This window comes from Xenopus laevis, chromosome 9_10S (genome assembly GCF_017654675.1).
Source record: "Xenopus laevis strain J_2021 chromosome 9_10S, Xenopus_laevis_v10.1, whole genome shotgun sequence".
Taxonomy (NCBI): domain Eukaryota; kingdom Metazoa; phylum Chordata; class Amphibia; order Anura; family Pipidae; genus Xenopus; species Xenopus laevis.
Window position 1 is genome coordinate 33,046,635 of NC_054388.1, and position 15,797 is coordinate 33,062,431.

At 40.0% G+C, this 15,797-nt stretch overlaps 1 protein-coding gene across 3 annotated transcripts; it reads left to right on the plus strand.

The window, feature by feature from the left end:
- Positions 1-2,703: 2,703 nt before the first annotated feature.
- LOC108702745 (chemokine-like receptor 1) lies at positions 2,704-12,263 on the plus strand. 3 transcript variants are annotated; one of them, XM_041578808.1, is made up of 3 exons: positions 2,704-2,769; positions 4,341-4,374; positions 10,751-12,263. In XM_041578808.1, the coding sequence occupies exon 3, from the start codon at positions 10,774-10,776 to the stop codon at positions 11,878-11,880; it is 1,107 nt and encodes a 368-aa protein (XP_041434742.1). In that variant the 5' UTR covers positions 2,704-2,769; positions 4,341-4,374; positions 10,751-10,773; the 3' UTR covers positions 11,881-12,263. The 3 variants fall into 3 exon arrangements, with proteins under 3 accessions (XP_041434742.1, XP_018093880.1, XP_018093881.1); XM_018238391.2 differs by lacking the exons at positions 2,704-2,769; positions 4,341-4,374 and adding exons at positions 7,858-7,918; positions 10,010-10,059; XM_018238392.2 differs by lacking the exons at positions 2,704-2,769; positions 4,341-4,374 and adding an exon at positions 7,875-7,918.
- The last annotated feature ends 3,534 nt before the right edge of the window (positions 12,264-15,797 follow it).

Below are 15,797 nucleotides of genomic sequence, written 5' to 3' on the forward strand. Positions count from 1 at the left end.
GCGCGAAATTCAAATTTCAATGGAGGAACACGTATCTGCACTACAAATGCCTAGAAAACCTTCAAATCTGCAAATAAAAATTTTATTTTGCCCTACACATGTGCCCACTGTCTAGGTAAGTTGCCATGAGTCAGGAAATGTAGGGGGGAAGGAGGGGAGCCCCAAAAATTTTTCGATCTTTTTCAGCCTATCAGCCATCATGTAGAAAACACGCCAGCGTTTTTTTGGGACTAAGAAAAAAATTGACTTTTTTTTAAACAATCCCTATCTACTCTATTGCGCTTCGCCAGGTCTGAGGTGGCGAAGGAAGTCTAGCGTAAAAGGTAGCGTCCAGTACACTGCGCAAGTTAGTGAATTTGCGTAGTTTGTCGCTAGCGAAACTTCGCCTGGCGTAAGGTTGCGAAGTAACACTAGCGAAACTACGCCAGCGTTCGTTAGTGAATTTGCGCAGTAGCGAAAATGCCAAACGCTAGCGAATTAATGCTAGCGTTCGGCGCTTCGCATCTTAGTGAATTTGCCCCACTGAGATTAGAAGAAAGGAGGTTCCATCTTGACATACAGAAAGGGGTTTTTTTTTCAGCTCCCTGAGGCTGTTGTATTGGCAGAAACATTAGACAGGTTTAAACGGGAAACTATTGTAAAAAATAAAATTGTCCACACGGACAGATATGATGAAAATAATAATATTCTTAAGCACATTTGTTTACCAAAAATGCTTACTTTTTAAATGAACAGTAACATCAAAAAACTTAAAGTGTTTCAAAATAATGAAAATATCATGTAGCGTTGCCCTGCACTGCTAAAACTGGTCTGTTTGCTTCAGAAACACTACTATGGTTCATATAAACGAGCTGCTGTTCAATGTCAGAAATTGAAAAAGGGCAATATTTCACTGGTTAAATAGTGGATAACAGATAACATTATGTTCTACAGAGCTTATCTGCTATCTACTGTGTAACGAGCCTTTGCTCCTTTGAATATCTGCCCCCATTGCTACAAAGCAGCTTATTTATATAAACAATAGTAGTGTTTCTGATGCAAACACACCAGTTTTACTAGTGAAGTACAACACTGTATTATTTTTATTACTTTAAAACAATTGATATTACTGCAGGGAAGAATAACAATTCCCCTCCATCCTTTTAAATTGCCCAAATTGTGGTTGCTGGTAATTTTTAATACCCTTAAAAAAAGCCCTTGGCCCGTCCCCAATTCGCTCAACTTATTTTTTTTGTCCAGCGTTCTGGCCATTGTGCAATGTTGCTCCACCCTCTTTTGCATCACGTTATGTGACTCCGTCCCCTTTGCATCATGGACCACTCCTTTTGTTCCCACCCCCCACCAGCAGGTAAAATTTTTCAGAAAAGATGGCAACCATAGATGCTGCTATCCCCACATTTCCTTACCGAGCATCCGATGTATAGGGGGGCAGGGAGCGACGCTACGCTCCCCTTGTCCCGTGCTCAGCCAGAAGCGAGCGGTGCCTGGCAATGAGATCAGCCCAGGTGGAATTGCGGGAGGAAAGCAGGTAAGGCTGCTGCCTCTCTCCCTGCAGTCTCGGCGTGTCTCGCTAGGCATTGCACCTCTTCAGAAATGAAAAAAAAAAATAATATTACAGACTTTCTCTGAGAGCCAGGTCAAGTGATCACTGTGTGGGAGTGGCAGCACCTTGCTATGATGTCACAAAACCAGTAGCAAAGTCCGACCCTCCCCTATGCTGAATGCATACCTCCCAACTGTCCCATTTTTAGAGGGACAGTCCCTCTTTTGACAGCTCAACCTGCAGTCCCTCATTTGTACTGGAAAGTTTCTCTGCACTGAACAGCCAGAAAAAGAAACAAAGATTTTAACTTAATTGGCTTTTGGCAGAGAGCCCAGAACAGCCACAGCTGCTTATAAGATACTTTTATAACAATTTCTAAATAAGTAAATAAGTAATTGTAAAAATTTAAGATAACAGGTCCCTTGGGAAAAGTTAGACTCACAGCTTAACAGGCAATTCACCTTTATTAGCAAAACTGTAATAACTGAAAAAAATATATATGTTCAAACTTTCATAACCTGCCAAATTTTGTAAAATGAACATGGTAGTTAGGGGGTGTGGCCCCAAAACTGTCCCTCTATTTATTTCCAAAATGTTGGGAGGTATGTGAATGCAAACCAACAACTGTCTGCCCTGAATCCTCCTTCTAACTAAAGCTGTCCATGTATGTGAAAACCTGCTCATCTCAGCAGTCAGCTATGGAGATTTTTACTTGTATAGGTCAATAACTCCCAGCAGTACACTTCCAAATTTCCAAAGCACCACACCAGAAATCTGCATACTTCTGATTTCAAGGCCAAAATTCCACTAATGTTAGGCTTACTTTAAAAAACCATGTAGTTTTGTAAAGTAAACATTCCGACGAATGCAAAATAAGTATAGCTTTCTTTCAAATCCAAATGACAAAGCTTTGCTTAATTTTGCAGTTTTTATAAACTTTTTCACCTAAAACGATCGCAAATTGAGTCAAGTATCGCACCCAATTTGTTACATACAAAGATAAACACCAGAGGTCTACTGAACAGTTTGATGCCCAATAAGGGCCACATATATTATATATCATGTGGCCATGTGGATCCATCCATTGTTAGAATATATTCTCTTTTCATTTTATCCAGAGTGACGCCTATCTGTTTTTATCTGTGTTTTATCTACTACAGCTGAAGCACTGGTGGCTGAGCACCCGGTCCTGGAGTGGAGCAAGTGGAGGAGAAAACCCACGGGGGGTAAGTTTGGAGCGGCTAACTATTTGACTGTGTTGATGCCCAATAAGCATAGATTTTTTTTAGCTGCCTTAGCTTCCAATTCACCTTCTGCAAATAAAGCCTTCAATATGTGTATTATATATAGTCGGACCCCCTAACTGTACAAAGAGCCCAGAAAGTCATATGGCTTTTCGGTAAGTGCAAATTCAGAAGAATCCAACAGGAATAAATATGTCTTGCTACTCCAAACTGCAGTGTGCAAAGAAACATACAGTGAACAATAATGCAGGACTAAAAGTGCAATAAAATCACAAAAATCAAATTAAAAAAACTTATAAAACCGATAAATGGCCTCCCCAATTCACACCTCTCCTCACTACAGTCTGTATTAAATGTTGCTGCTAGAATCCTCCTTCTCTCATCTGAGAACAGGCCCCACCACTCCTAAAATCCTTATTGTTGCTTTCCATAAAGCATAGAATAAACTCCTTCTCATGACTTCCAAAGCCACCTTCTTCTGACTCTAAACATTCCTGGCGAACTCCTCCATTCCTCTCAGAGCCACCACCTGGTCGCACCCCACCACTGTTGTTACCCCCCTTAAACCTTTTTTTCTTACTGCTTCTTACATTTCAAATGCCATCTCTGAATACCTCTAGAGCTGGGCTGCCCACAAAGTATATTGGATCTGCCAGTAGAGCTTTAGCTGGTGATCACTAGATCTCAAGACCTTGCGAGCAAACAGCTTGACTAAATTACCCTCCTGTTTCTTTCTTTGAATTCAGATATTTATCATATTATTGTTACATAAGAAATAGTTCTTTGTTAAATATAGCAATATACATTTTCTTGAAAATCAGTGTAATATTGAAGTAATATTTTCCATGAAACCGAATGCTAACAATGCTTTTCAGTATGTAGATCATAATGGGACAACATCAGCAGGCTGGGTAGGAAACAGGATGGAGAGGGCGATGAATCAGGACAGGAGCAGACTGGAAGGATTGGACAGTGCGGGAGCAGTAGAGGACTGGATAGCAGGAGAGGACTGGATAAGACAGAGCAAGTCGAGGGAAGATATAAGACAGGGTTCAATGTACAAGGAAGGACAGGAACAGGCAAGGCAAGGTCAGGTAAGGACAAGGCAGGGAAAGGTACAAGGAAGGAACAAGAAAACCAAGCAGGTACAGGAGTAAGACAAAAGCACGGAGCCAGAGCTAAGGGCAAACTACAGTGCTCCAGAAGGCAAGGTAAAGTCAAGGGAAAAGGGCTTGAGCTAGAAACCTGGCTAGGGGCGATGCCAAAGTACTATGAAAGCCAATGCTCAGGCAAGGAGTGTGAGGAGGGCCGGTGTTAAATAGGGCAGAGTCAGCCCTGATTGGCTGACTCCAAACCACCAACCAGGCTGCTGCTGGGCTAGGGCTACAAATGCCAGATAACAGATAGCGAGGTACCTTGTAGGCTGCTCACCTGGCTAAGTGGTTAAGGCATTGAGTGAGAAACCCAAAGGTCCCTGGCTCGAATCCCAGCAAAGCCTGACATATACAAAGCAGTTCCATGGAACTAACTACTATCTCTCATCATTCCTACAGGTAATTCTGATTATCCATATACTGCTATATACTGGTAAGTCTGCTTATCCGTATACTGCTATATACACGACTCTATTGCAACTGCTTATTCTGGTAATTCTTCTTTTCCGTATACTGCCATATCCACCACTCTATTGCAACTCCTGTATACTGCTTATTCTGGTAATTCCGTTCATATCAATACTTGTATCTGTAAATTCCAATAACTTTTGTCAGTTATTCCTACTCTGATTTAGTGCTTTTGATAAATATCTCAAACACAAATATGTGTCCACTCCTCAGTGAGCAAGATATTTTTATAGCTTCCAAACTTGGTTCTGGAGTCTATACTTTGCCCTAATATTTCACAAGTGCTTGGAAATGGCAGTTATACAGTACAAGGCAATTGGACAAGGCATTGACAGGGCTCAAGGAACTGGATTCCCTTGCAATCAATAGTGAACCAGCTGGGACAAGAAAAAAACTGTCTCGTTCGTTCCTGCTAGATTGCTACTCCAAAAATGCTTTATTCTTTCTCATTTTTGCACTTTCATGCTTCATAAAACATTTTTTGCCACCTCCTCCATCAAGTAACAAAGCTATAGAAATCTCAGCCTCTCTACTTTCCTCTCCATGCATGACATTTATAAAGTAAGCTGTTTGGCTGTTCCAGGTAACTCCTCTTCTTCATGTAAACTACAAACTTACAAATTCCATTCTAACTTAGTCTATCTCTCCTTTCAATTGGCCTTCGTGACACTGCCCTGTCCTGGTTCTCCTTTTACCTCACTAATCGTTCTTTCAGTGTCTCCTACAATGGAGAATAATCTTCTCTCCTTCCTCTTTCTGTTGGGGTTCCTCAAGGCTCTGTTTTGGGCTCCTTATTATTCTCCCACTATACTTCCTACATTTCCTTTCCACTACCACCTCTATGCTGATCATACTCAAATCCATCTCTCCTGATCTCAACCCAGAAATCCTAACTCTGGTCTCCTCCTACCTGTCCACTATCTCTACTTGGATGTTGCAATGTTAACTTAAATGTAACCTCTCTAAAACGTAAATGGTTCTCTTTCCTCCAACTAACACCCTAAAGTATCTATCATAGCTATTAATTCCACTATCACCCCATCTCCCCAGGCCCAGTGCCTTGGGGTTATCCTAGATTCTCCGCTGTCCTTCACTCCTCATATCCAGTCACTTATTAAATCATGTCACTTCCACCTAAGGTATGCCGCCAAAATTCTTATTCACTCTCTTGTCATATCACGTAAAGACTACTGTAACTCTCTTTCAATTGGCCTTACCCGCCAGATATTGTCACCTCTCCAGTGCATAATGAACACTGCCGCAAGGCTCATAAACCACAGCAACCGCTCCTCCTCTGCCATGCCACTCTGCCAATCCCTGCACTGGTTTCTGGTACCTTTCAGAATAGAATTCAAATGAATGACCCTGATATGCAAAGCACTTCATAACTCTGCCCCACCTTACATCTATGAACTCATCTCTATATAACCATCCAACCACTTACAATACTCCTCTACTGACCTGCTACTCAACTCTTCTCTCATTACCTCCTCACATGCTCACAGTCAAGACTTTGCAAGGGCTGCACACCTCCTCTGGAATTCTCTCCCATGGTCTGTCCGACTTTCTCCCAACCTTTCTGCTTTCAAAAGATCTCTTAAAACACCCTCATCTGTTTAACTACCAAATGCAATACCACATACAGTACTACATCTCTCACCCACTTAATACTGATCTTCTCTCAGTACTACATCTCTCACCCCACTCCCAGACCTTGTGTCTTATTCCCTTCCCTTTAAGCACTTTTGCACAGGGCCTTCCTCACCTTTTGTACTGGTAGTGGTTCCATATGTTCTATGTACAGTATGTATGTTATTCATGTGATTTAGTTGTATAAACACATTTGCTTTACAATATGTTGGAGCTATATAAATACATGTTAATAATAATAGAGAGAATCTCTATCTCCCTCAAAATAAATTCAAAGACTATCTTTTGGAGGACATATAACATCTGACTTAAGAGCACATTTTATGAGTTGCACAACTGGGCAGTTATTATCGGCAGCTATACTTTGTTTCAGAGGGACTGAGGCAATAGAAAAGATGGAGGGGTATGTCTGTCAGGATTTAAAAGCTAATATAAAGGAGGCGGTGATGTTAGAAAATTAAAGGGCTGAAGACAAATGGGTGGAGCTCTTCCCCGATTATAAAGAAAACAGCAAATTAATTGGAGTATGCTATAGACCCCCTAATATAAGTGAGGAGGAGGCAAAGCTCCTGATGCAAATAGAAAAGGCTGCTAGTTTGGGGAAAGTAATGCTAATGGGTGATTTTAATTACCCAGATATTGACTGGAGCAACATTACTGGCAGCACAGTTTAATCAGGGCCGGATTTGTATTGCAGGTACCCCTAGGCACAGTCCTAGCGCCCACCGACCACACCTCCGGCATAGTTCAAACACCAGAGCACTGGTACTCTTCAGCCAGCGGCCAGGCAGCATGCCGCCCCTAAAACTTTGTGTCCGAGTTTAATGGAAGTTTTTAAACTTGTTGCATAACAATTTTATGGCACAAGTTGTTGAGGAGCCAACCAGGATCTAGTGATCTCTAATGACCAAAAACATATAGCAAATGTGCAAGTAAATGAATCCCTGGGTATTAGTGACCATAATGTTATATAATTTAATATATATATATATAACAAGGGAAAGTTGTGCTCACCACAAATTTTTAAAACCATTAGGCGGGGGTGCAACTCCCAAACTTGGCTGCCCTTTTATAAGACACCGGTGGGATCACCTGACCATAGCTGGGAAGGGTGGGAGCTACAACATGGAGCTGGTCACTGCTCCTGTATAACTATAACAAACAAGGGAAAGTTGTGCTCACCACTAATTTTTAAAACCAATGAGGCTGTGACCACAAAATACATATAGACAAATACAAGAGTCCTCTGCACTCAACCCATTATCAATATATTTAAGACAGAGACAATTTGTGCATACTGCTACTGAAAAATGCCTTACCCTTTAAACAAAACAGGGATTGTTTGTTTTAAATATATTGATAATGGGTTGAGTGCAGAGGACTCTTGTATTTGTCTATATATATACAGGGCTGGTCCTATCAAATGTGGGGCCCAATTGGGACCATGTTGGCGGGGCCCCTAGACAAAGTGTTGCTGGCTACTGACATAGCAAGTATTTAGGAAAATAAGGGCATACAGGCACAAAATAGAAAGGAAAGGGGCAGTGCGGGGCCCCCAGAGGTGCGGGGCCCAATTGGGCCCAATTGGCCTAAGGCCGGCCCTGTATATATATATATATATATATATATATATATATATATATATATATATATATATTGTAACAAAGCAGCTGGGTTAGTTATAGATGGGCGATATGTTTCTCCCAGGGTGTTATATAATACAACACCCTGGAACATGGATTAATTAATAAAGACCAAAGCTGCAAGGTAATTGCTGCAGCTAAAGTACCTGACTGATCTTGGGAGGAGGGACCCCTCCCACCTGAGAGTGAGAGCAGAAGCTGCACAGCACAAGGAAGGTACTGATTACCAAAGTTTTGTTATATTTTGATTCTTTTGTTTTAAGTTGGTGTTGGGAAAGCCACCCAACTGTAGTTAGGCTGCCAACTGTGTTTAGCCAGCGCTCTGGTGCAAGGGTTTATTTTTCCTTGTTTTGATTTCTTTGTGTGCTTGTTACTAAAGACTGTGTAACAGAATAAACTGCAGGCACTTGCCTTTAAGAGGAGCGACTACTGTGACTGTTTTTACCCTAAAAGACTGTGGAAAGCGGCCCCAAGACACTGACCCAGGTACCCCTACAGGTCTAGTTGTCACAATATATATACTGTGCAGAATTTTTTTTTCCTACGTTTACTTTATCTGTAAAAAAGAGGAACAAGCATAAGATATCACAAAAATTATGCAATGCTCCAATATTCATTTAGACTGGTAAGAACCAAGCTATTTAACCTCTTTATCCACACTGCCTCCCTTTGGAGGAGTAGTTCTTTTATATTGCCACGTCTCTGAGGTTTACGCACCACTTCAAGAACTAACCATTTGAGTTGGGATTGGTTGTGGTTTTAAGTCCAGACGTCCAGAAGTGTCAGTGGGAGAATTTTCATTGTTATTTCTAATATCTGACTTCTGTTCCTTAATTCATTGTTTCACTGCCGTATTGTTTGTCCAACATATGTTTATTCCTCTTTCTTACAGATAAAATAAAGAGAACAAAAAATAATTCTGCTGCCCTTTCTAATGATATATGAAACTGTACTGTGCAGTAAGATTTAAAATTAAAGCTAATTTTGGCCAGATATAAATTTGATAAATTAATTTTAATTTATACATTATGCTTTAAGATTAATTTTTTTGCAGTATTGGCCCCTTTGGTAGGCCTGATCGGCAGTACCTGGGAGTTATATAGTTGGTAATAACTGCTAGGGATTGGGCAATGGGGTTAGATCGTAATTTGTTGTTGACACGAGTACTAAAATGAAAGAGTGAGGCAAGGACTTACATAAAGGAGATATTTACTGTGTGAGTCAGTACAATTCAAACAGTACATAGGTAAAGCAGATAATATTGGGATATGATCCAGACAGATGAGCAGTTATAGGATAAATTGAGCAAAAAAACAAAATTTAGCTACTCCTGTTCAAAGAATTTAAAATAACAACAAAAGAGTCCCTCTGATCCAAGGAATAGATATGTAATGAAAAGAGGTATGATTGGCTCTAATGTGCAACATGGTGTAAACAGATGCAAACGATATATAATGTGTGGGACCCTGATCTTAGGGACACACTTCACACACCCATATATGGAGATATGAAGTCAGACAGCGGATGACCTGTGAGACTACAATGGTTGTATATATAATTAAATGCCCCTGTGGGTTACTTTATTGTGGCAAAACAGTGAGTCAATTAAAAGAAATAGGCATGCATCAAGCGAGCATCAGGGTAGCCTTAGACCCTGATAGGGTTATAAATTAGGGCGATCGCAAACAAGATATTGCACAACAGCCTGTGGCCAAACATGATGCCTTTTTGTGTAGATGTATGCTGATTGAACAAATACAGACTCAGACAAGGGGAGCTAATATAGAAAAAATGCTAGTAAGATGGGAGGCATTTTGGATTCACAAGTTAAATTGTGTCATGCCCAAAGGTACGAATGGGCAGGTCAACTAAAGGTGACCATACACAGGACGATAAAAGCTGCTGACAGACCGAGTCGGCAGCTGGGGCCCTCCCGACTGGCTTCCCTGATCGAGATCTTCCGACCGCCCGTTACAATTTGTTAGGATCCAATCGTTGGGCCCTAGGGCTCACGATCGGATCAGCCCGATATTGCCCACCTCAAGGTGGGCATATCGGGGAGAGATCTGCTCATTTGTCGACATCGCCAACAGGCGGATCTCTCCGTGTATGGCCACCTTTAAGTTGTTTCCTGACTTGAATGAGAGCAGTACATAATATACACATATAGTTGCTCTAATATTGGACACAGTACTTTGTATATTCTTCTTTGGAAATTATTTTATGTTTTATTTACATTGGGAGGAAATTATTATATATTACAGATGCAAACTTGTTACTATTTTGTTTCTTTTTCTTCCCTTTTAGGGTTTTGTAACAAATTGATGTTTAAGGACACTGTAACACAAGCTTATAAGGTTCACTGGTGACATCTTGTGGATATAAACAGTTTTTCAGATAATCACTTAATTAATGCATTCATTTAAAATTTTAACATGTAAGATCAATTTTATGATGTCTGCATTTTATATTACAAGTTTTCTTATACACTGCATTAATGATATTAGATTCACTGCAGATTCAGGTATCGCAGTATCTTCAGGGTCTTCGGTAATCTGAGACCGGTGAATCAGCAAATGCGCAGTTGGAGCAATTTCCCGGTTCGCAACAACTGCGCATGTGCCAATATAGAAGGAAATTGCTGAAGCGCTGGAAGAAGACACCAAGACCATGAAGATGGCTGCCGTGAACTGCGATCCTTGAATCTGCACGGAGGGGGAAGTAAAAAGTTAGGGGCATTTCCCATGGTTAGCAGCTAGGCTGGGGAGAGGAAGGAGAGGGTCTACGTAAGGGGGTAGGGTTTTTTTAATAGTTAAGGGTTGAATTCTCCTTTAACCTGCAACTGCCTGTCTCTAATATTTCATATCGATGTATCAGCCTTATATGGACAAAGGCAGAGCTACAGGTGCGTACAAGGCATAATTTTAACCAGCATTCTACATAAGATCTACCACTATATAGTATTTTATATTATGGGGGACTGAGGTGACTTTATCATGTTTCAGATTCTAATTGTCTTGAAAAGTAACGATCAATTTTACTTTCCAGGATTTAATAAACAAGACTAAAAGATGGATGTCGAAAACGTGGATTTGATGGACGAGCTGGAGAACTTTATCAATGCTTCTACCAACACCAGCAGTCCGACAGTGATCCAGTATGCCAGTTTCATTGTGTATGTGCTGACCTGTATCATTGGGTTAATAGGCAACGCTGGGGTGATCCTAATTTCAGCAGTCATCATGCAACAACAGAAATGCAAAATCTGGTTTTTGAACCTAGCTGTAGCAGACTTCCTTTTTCTGCTGATCTTGCCTCTCTATGCAGCTTCTGTGTTAAAGCAAGACTGGCTCTACGGATCACTCATATGTAAACTGTATCATTTTATGTCAACTTGCAATATGTACAGCAGTATATTTATTATAACAGCTCTAAATATTGACCGTGTTTTGTCTGTGGCAAAACCGATATGGCACCTTAAAGTTTTCTCCAGACGTGTCAGCCACTTGACCTGTGCTGTGATTTGGGTAACTGCCTTTCTATTTAGTTTGCCTGTCATATTTTTGACTAATGAGCATAAGAGTGGTGACAAAACAGAATGTGGGTTAGCGAACATTAAGCAAATCAATACTAGACACAGACTTGTTAAAAGGGACATTCATTTTAACAGGGTTGGCACTATACTTGACCTACCTCCCAATCCAGAACTTTGCCTGTCTCCTGAAAACACAAGCGATTGTGACAAAACATTTCTTCAAATGAAACCTTTGATAGAGGGTCTTATAGTCCCTTTTATATTAATTGGCTACTTCATACCCTTATGTACAATCATATTGTCCAACATAATTATTGCCTGGCAGGTCAATAAATCGCACACACTGAAGTCTTCAAAGCTGTACAGAATTGTTATGGCAGTCATCTTGATTTTCTTCTTGACCTGGACACCACTGGTCATAGCAGAAATTACTTATATAACAGCTTTTAATACTCGGAACTTTCCATTAATGCACAATATTTATACACTTATTCCACTCTTAACTAGTATTGCATACACCAACTGCTGCCTCAATCCAATCATATATGTGCTTGTTGGCAGACAGGTAAGGACTGCAATGATGGATTTTATTTACAAAAGAAGAAACAAAAACACATCAAATATCCAAGTAATGCAAGCTTAGTTTTTGTATTTGGAACAAGCATTAACACTTTCTCATATTCCTATTACTATTTGTACTGGCAGTACCCTACAAGCACAAAACAGGCAAGGCTGATGTTTGATGTTTCTTTTATTACATATTAACTGTTTAAATCATTTTATGGGTATCATTGGGTTTGTGTACAAACTGCATATAAATTACACAACTGATAAACCAACTTGGCTCAAAACAAAATGATTTACTTGCCTTTAATATTCTTTCTGCAAACTACAATTAAATGTGAACTAAACTTTAACATATTTTATATAATATCCTTAATGCACCAGCCTAGAGGTTCAGTTTCTCAATAGCAGCAATGATCCAGGATTTCAAACGTGTAACAGGGGGTCACCATCTTGGAAAGTGTCTGTGACACTCACATGCTCAGTGGGCAGAAGCTGTTGAGAAGCTAAACTTAGAGGTTGTTTCAAATTATCAAGCAGAAAATAAAGTTGGTCTGTAATATAAGCTGATGCTACAGGGCTGATTATTCAATTCTGATGCTAATTGCAATGGTTTTTGTGCTGACATGTATTAATTACTAATCAGCCTTATATTGGGACATTTCAATTCTATGTGTACTGTATATTGTGAGTGGGTCCCTAAGCTCAGGAAGTGACAGCAGCACTGAGCATGTGCAGTGAATCAGCAGAAAAGAAGATGGGGAGCTACTGGGGCATCTTTGGAGACACAGATCTTTACTGCTAAAGGGCTGTGGTTGCCTTGGGCTGGTACAGAAGCCAAAACATAATGTACAACATTTCTAGCTACTTCTTTAGTAATGATTTAGTTCTCCTTTAAAGGGAAGATGAAGTTAAATTAAATTCATCTGTGTTGGTTCTTACCAAAATATCCAGTTTGTTTATGCTTTTCTTTTTTAATGCGTCTTTCATAATGTTTTACATTCAGTAAGGACTTGGTTAATCATTGGATTCAGTCCTAGTGCAGTGGAGATGGAGTAGTCTCTGCTATGCATACAAGTAATCATACATTTTTATATGAAAAATCAAGAGATGGGGTTGCACCATGTTGCCTGATTGCATTTGTTTTAACTGGAAAAATTGTTTTTGGTTTTTTTTGGCAAGTACAGCTATGGGATGCATTATCCAGAAATTCATTATCCAGAAGGCTTAGAATTAGGGAAAAGCCATCTCCGATAGACTAGATTTTTATCCAAATAATCCAGATTTTTAAAAGTGTTTTCCTTTTTCTATGTAATAATAAAACAATAGCTTGTACGTGATCCAAACGAAGATATAATTCATCTTTATTGGAGGCAAAACCAGTCTATAGGGTTTTTTTAATGTTTCATGATTTTCTAGTAGACTTAAGGTATGAAGATCCAAATTATGGAAAGACCTATTATATGCAAAACTCCAGGTCCAGAGCACTCTGGATAAAAAGTCCCATACTTGCACTAGCATTTTGTACATATTAATCCTCAGGCCTGCTGATTTGCTGTAAACATTTAGTTAAAAGTTTTGCTTGAAAATGGCAGTTTTTTCATTTTTACTCATATTTTGGGTTTAATATAATGTTTGAAGCATGTTACACATTTGCTAACTAGCATTACATTTACAATTTTAAACAATGCATGCAGTGTATGTTGTTTTCTTTCATATTAGAGGTTTTTACAGTTTATGCTTTTCTAAAGGTCTCTTGTACCCCCCTTGGCCAGAGCTTTTCTCATCCTCTTCCATAGTTAAATTTGACTAAGACATTGTCAGGCAGCAGTACAGTAAATGTAAGAAAGGTGATAATTTATTTTCTAACTCTTGTGAAAGAAGTTCCCTGGCTCAGGGAGGTGCAGGCAAGATGAGCAATGGAGAGCACAGGGCAAAGCAAGTGGCATGCCAAGCACCAATATGGGTTTTAGGAACCTGTAGCAATAAACAATTAGGGATGAAATTAATTAGGATTTATGCAGGTTTCACTCGAGGCCAGATTAGTAGTGATTGGCGAATCTGCCCAATTTCGTTGAAAAATTTGCGAAACCCCAAAACAGTGAAAAATTCACAAACCACATTGAAGTCACTGGAAATTAGCCAATTTCTTTTTCTGAGGCTTTATATAACCCCTTAATGTTAATCCTCCAATTAACTCCTCCTATTGCTCCATTCAACTCCCTCCAATTAAAACCCTCCCTATAATTCTGCCTATTGCTCCATCCTACCCTTCAACCCTATTATTGCTCTAATCATTGGCTTTATAGAAATTCTCTCTATATATTCAATTGTTGTTTATAGAGTCCTCCTAATTGTTCCATATTAATTAGTTCTCGTGATTATTAAAACAGCCCCTTAGAACCCCTTGTAGTGTTGCCTCTTGTAGTGTAACACCATCATTTCATGATAACAGACCACTCCATCTTGTTCATTCAGCCTCAGTCCACCTCCCTTTCATCCACCCACTCTCTCGTTCCTCTGTCCATTCTTTTTTCTGCCACTATAGCTGTCTCCAAGAAACAGATGGGGGCAAGATGTTTTGGTTAGTTTGAGACGGGGGAGCCCTGTTAATGTCTGACACAGGGGCTGGTAGAAGTATAACCAGCTGGTTATTGATGGTCTGCCCGTGTGTAATACAAGAATACCAAGACTGAAAAATCAGGGGACATTATCTTGTCCTCCCACTCAAACACCCACTGAGCTGTCATTAGTTCCTATCTTAGCCATACTGGACAGGAATGAATGGGATCTTTATTGGAAACCCCCCCCCCCCCAGCATTTCTCCATATAAACAGTGTCAACAATTTCAACAGAGTGTGAAATAATGAGAGTTTATACACTGATTATTCAGTATCAAAAAAAAGTTAATGGGACCCCCCTCTCCAGTTCTATTACCCGTTGTTTGTCTTTTATTAATATGCATTTTTGTAAACAGGAATATGAGCAGAAGTTGACATATGGCTGCAATCTGAAGTGTCCAAAGCAAGAGTGCCCCTAGTGGGAGGTTTAAGCAAACAAATAGGATATATCAGTTAGCAATAATGACACCAATAATCCATAAATAATAGTGGTTTTCAGCTAGAAAGGATATCATGTGTCACTATGCTGTCAGTAATGTCTATTAAAGTGAAGCTGTCCATAAATTGAATATCTGCTTCTTTAACATGGTAGCTAAATAAGCAGATATTTGCACACTATGACCAGCAAAATGATCGGACCGATGAGGCTTAAAAGAATTCTGCCATGATTTTTATGGTGTAGTTTTTAATTCGAAATTATCCTTTAAATAATTCTCTCTACCATGTTAACTTTGATTCCTAACCCAACAAGTATATTTTTTTATAGTTTAATATTGGTGTGTAGGCAGCCATCTCAGGTCATTTTGCCTGGTCATGTGCTTTCAGAAAAGAGCCAATGCTGCACTACAGGCTATTGTTTCTCCTACTCAATGTAACTGAAGGAGTTGTAGTGGGACATGGATTTTTACTATTGAGTGCTGTTCTTATATCTACCAGAGCGTGGTTATGTGGTTACCTTCCCATTGGTCTGCTGATGGGCTGCAGTAAAGAGTGACTGAAGTTTATCAGAGCACAAGTCACATGACTGGGGGCACCTGGAAAACTGACAATATGTCTAGCCCCATGTCAGATTTCAAAATTAAATATAAAGAAATCCATTTGCTCTTTTTAAAAACGGATTTCAATGCAGAAGTTCCCATGACCTTTAAAGGGGAAGGAAACCTAGTCGGCGCAAACCCCCCACCCCCCTCCCGTTTGTTGCCCACCCTCCCTCCTCCCCCTGGCCTACCCGTCCCGCTGGGCAAATGCCCCTAACTTGTTACTTACCCTTCTGCGCAGGTCCAGTCCAGGGAGTTCACCGACAACATCTTCTTCCACGCGATCTTCTTCCTGCTGTGAACGGCGCATGCGCAGTAGGATCATTTCGCCGGTACGA

Coding starts and splice junctions, on each gene's coding strand:
- LOC108702745 (XM_041578808.1), top strand. CDS start 10,774: ATGGATGTCGAAAACGTGGATTTGATGGACGAGCTGGAGAACTTTATC.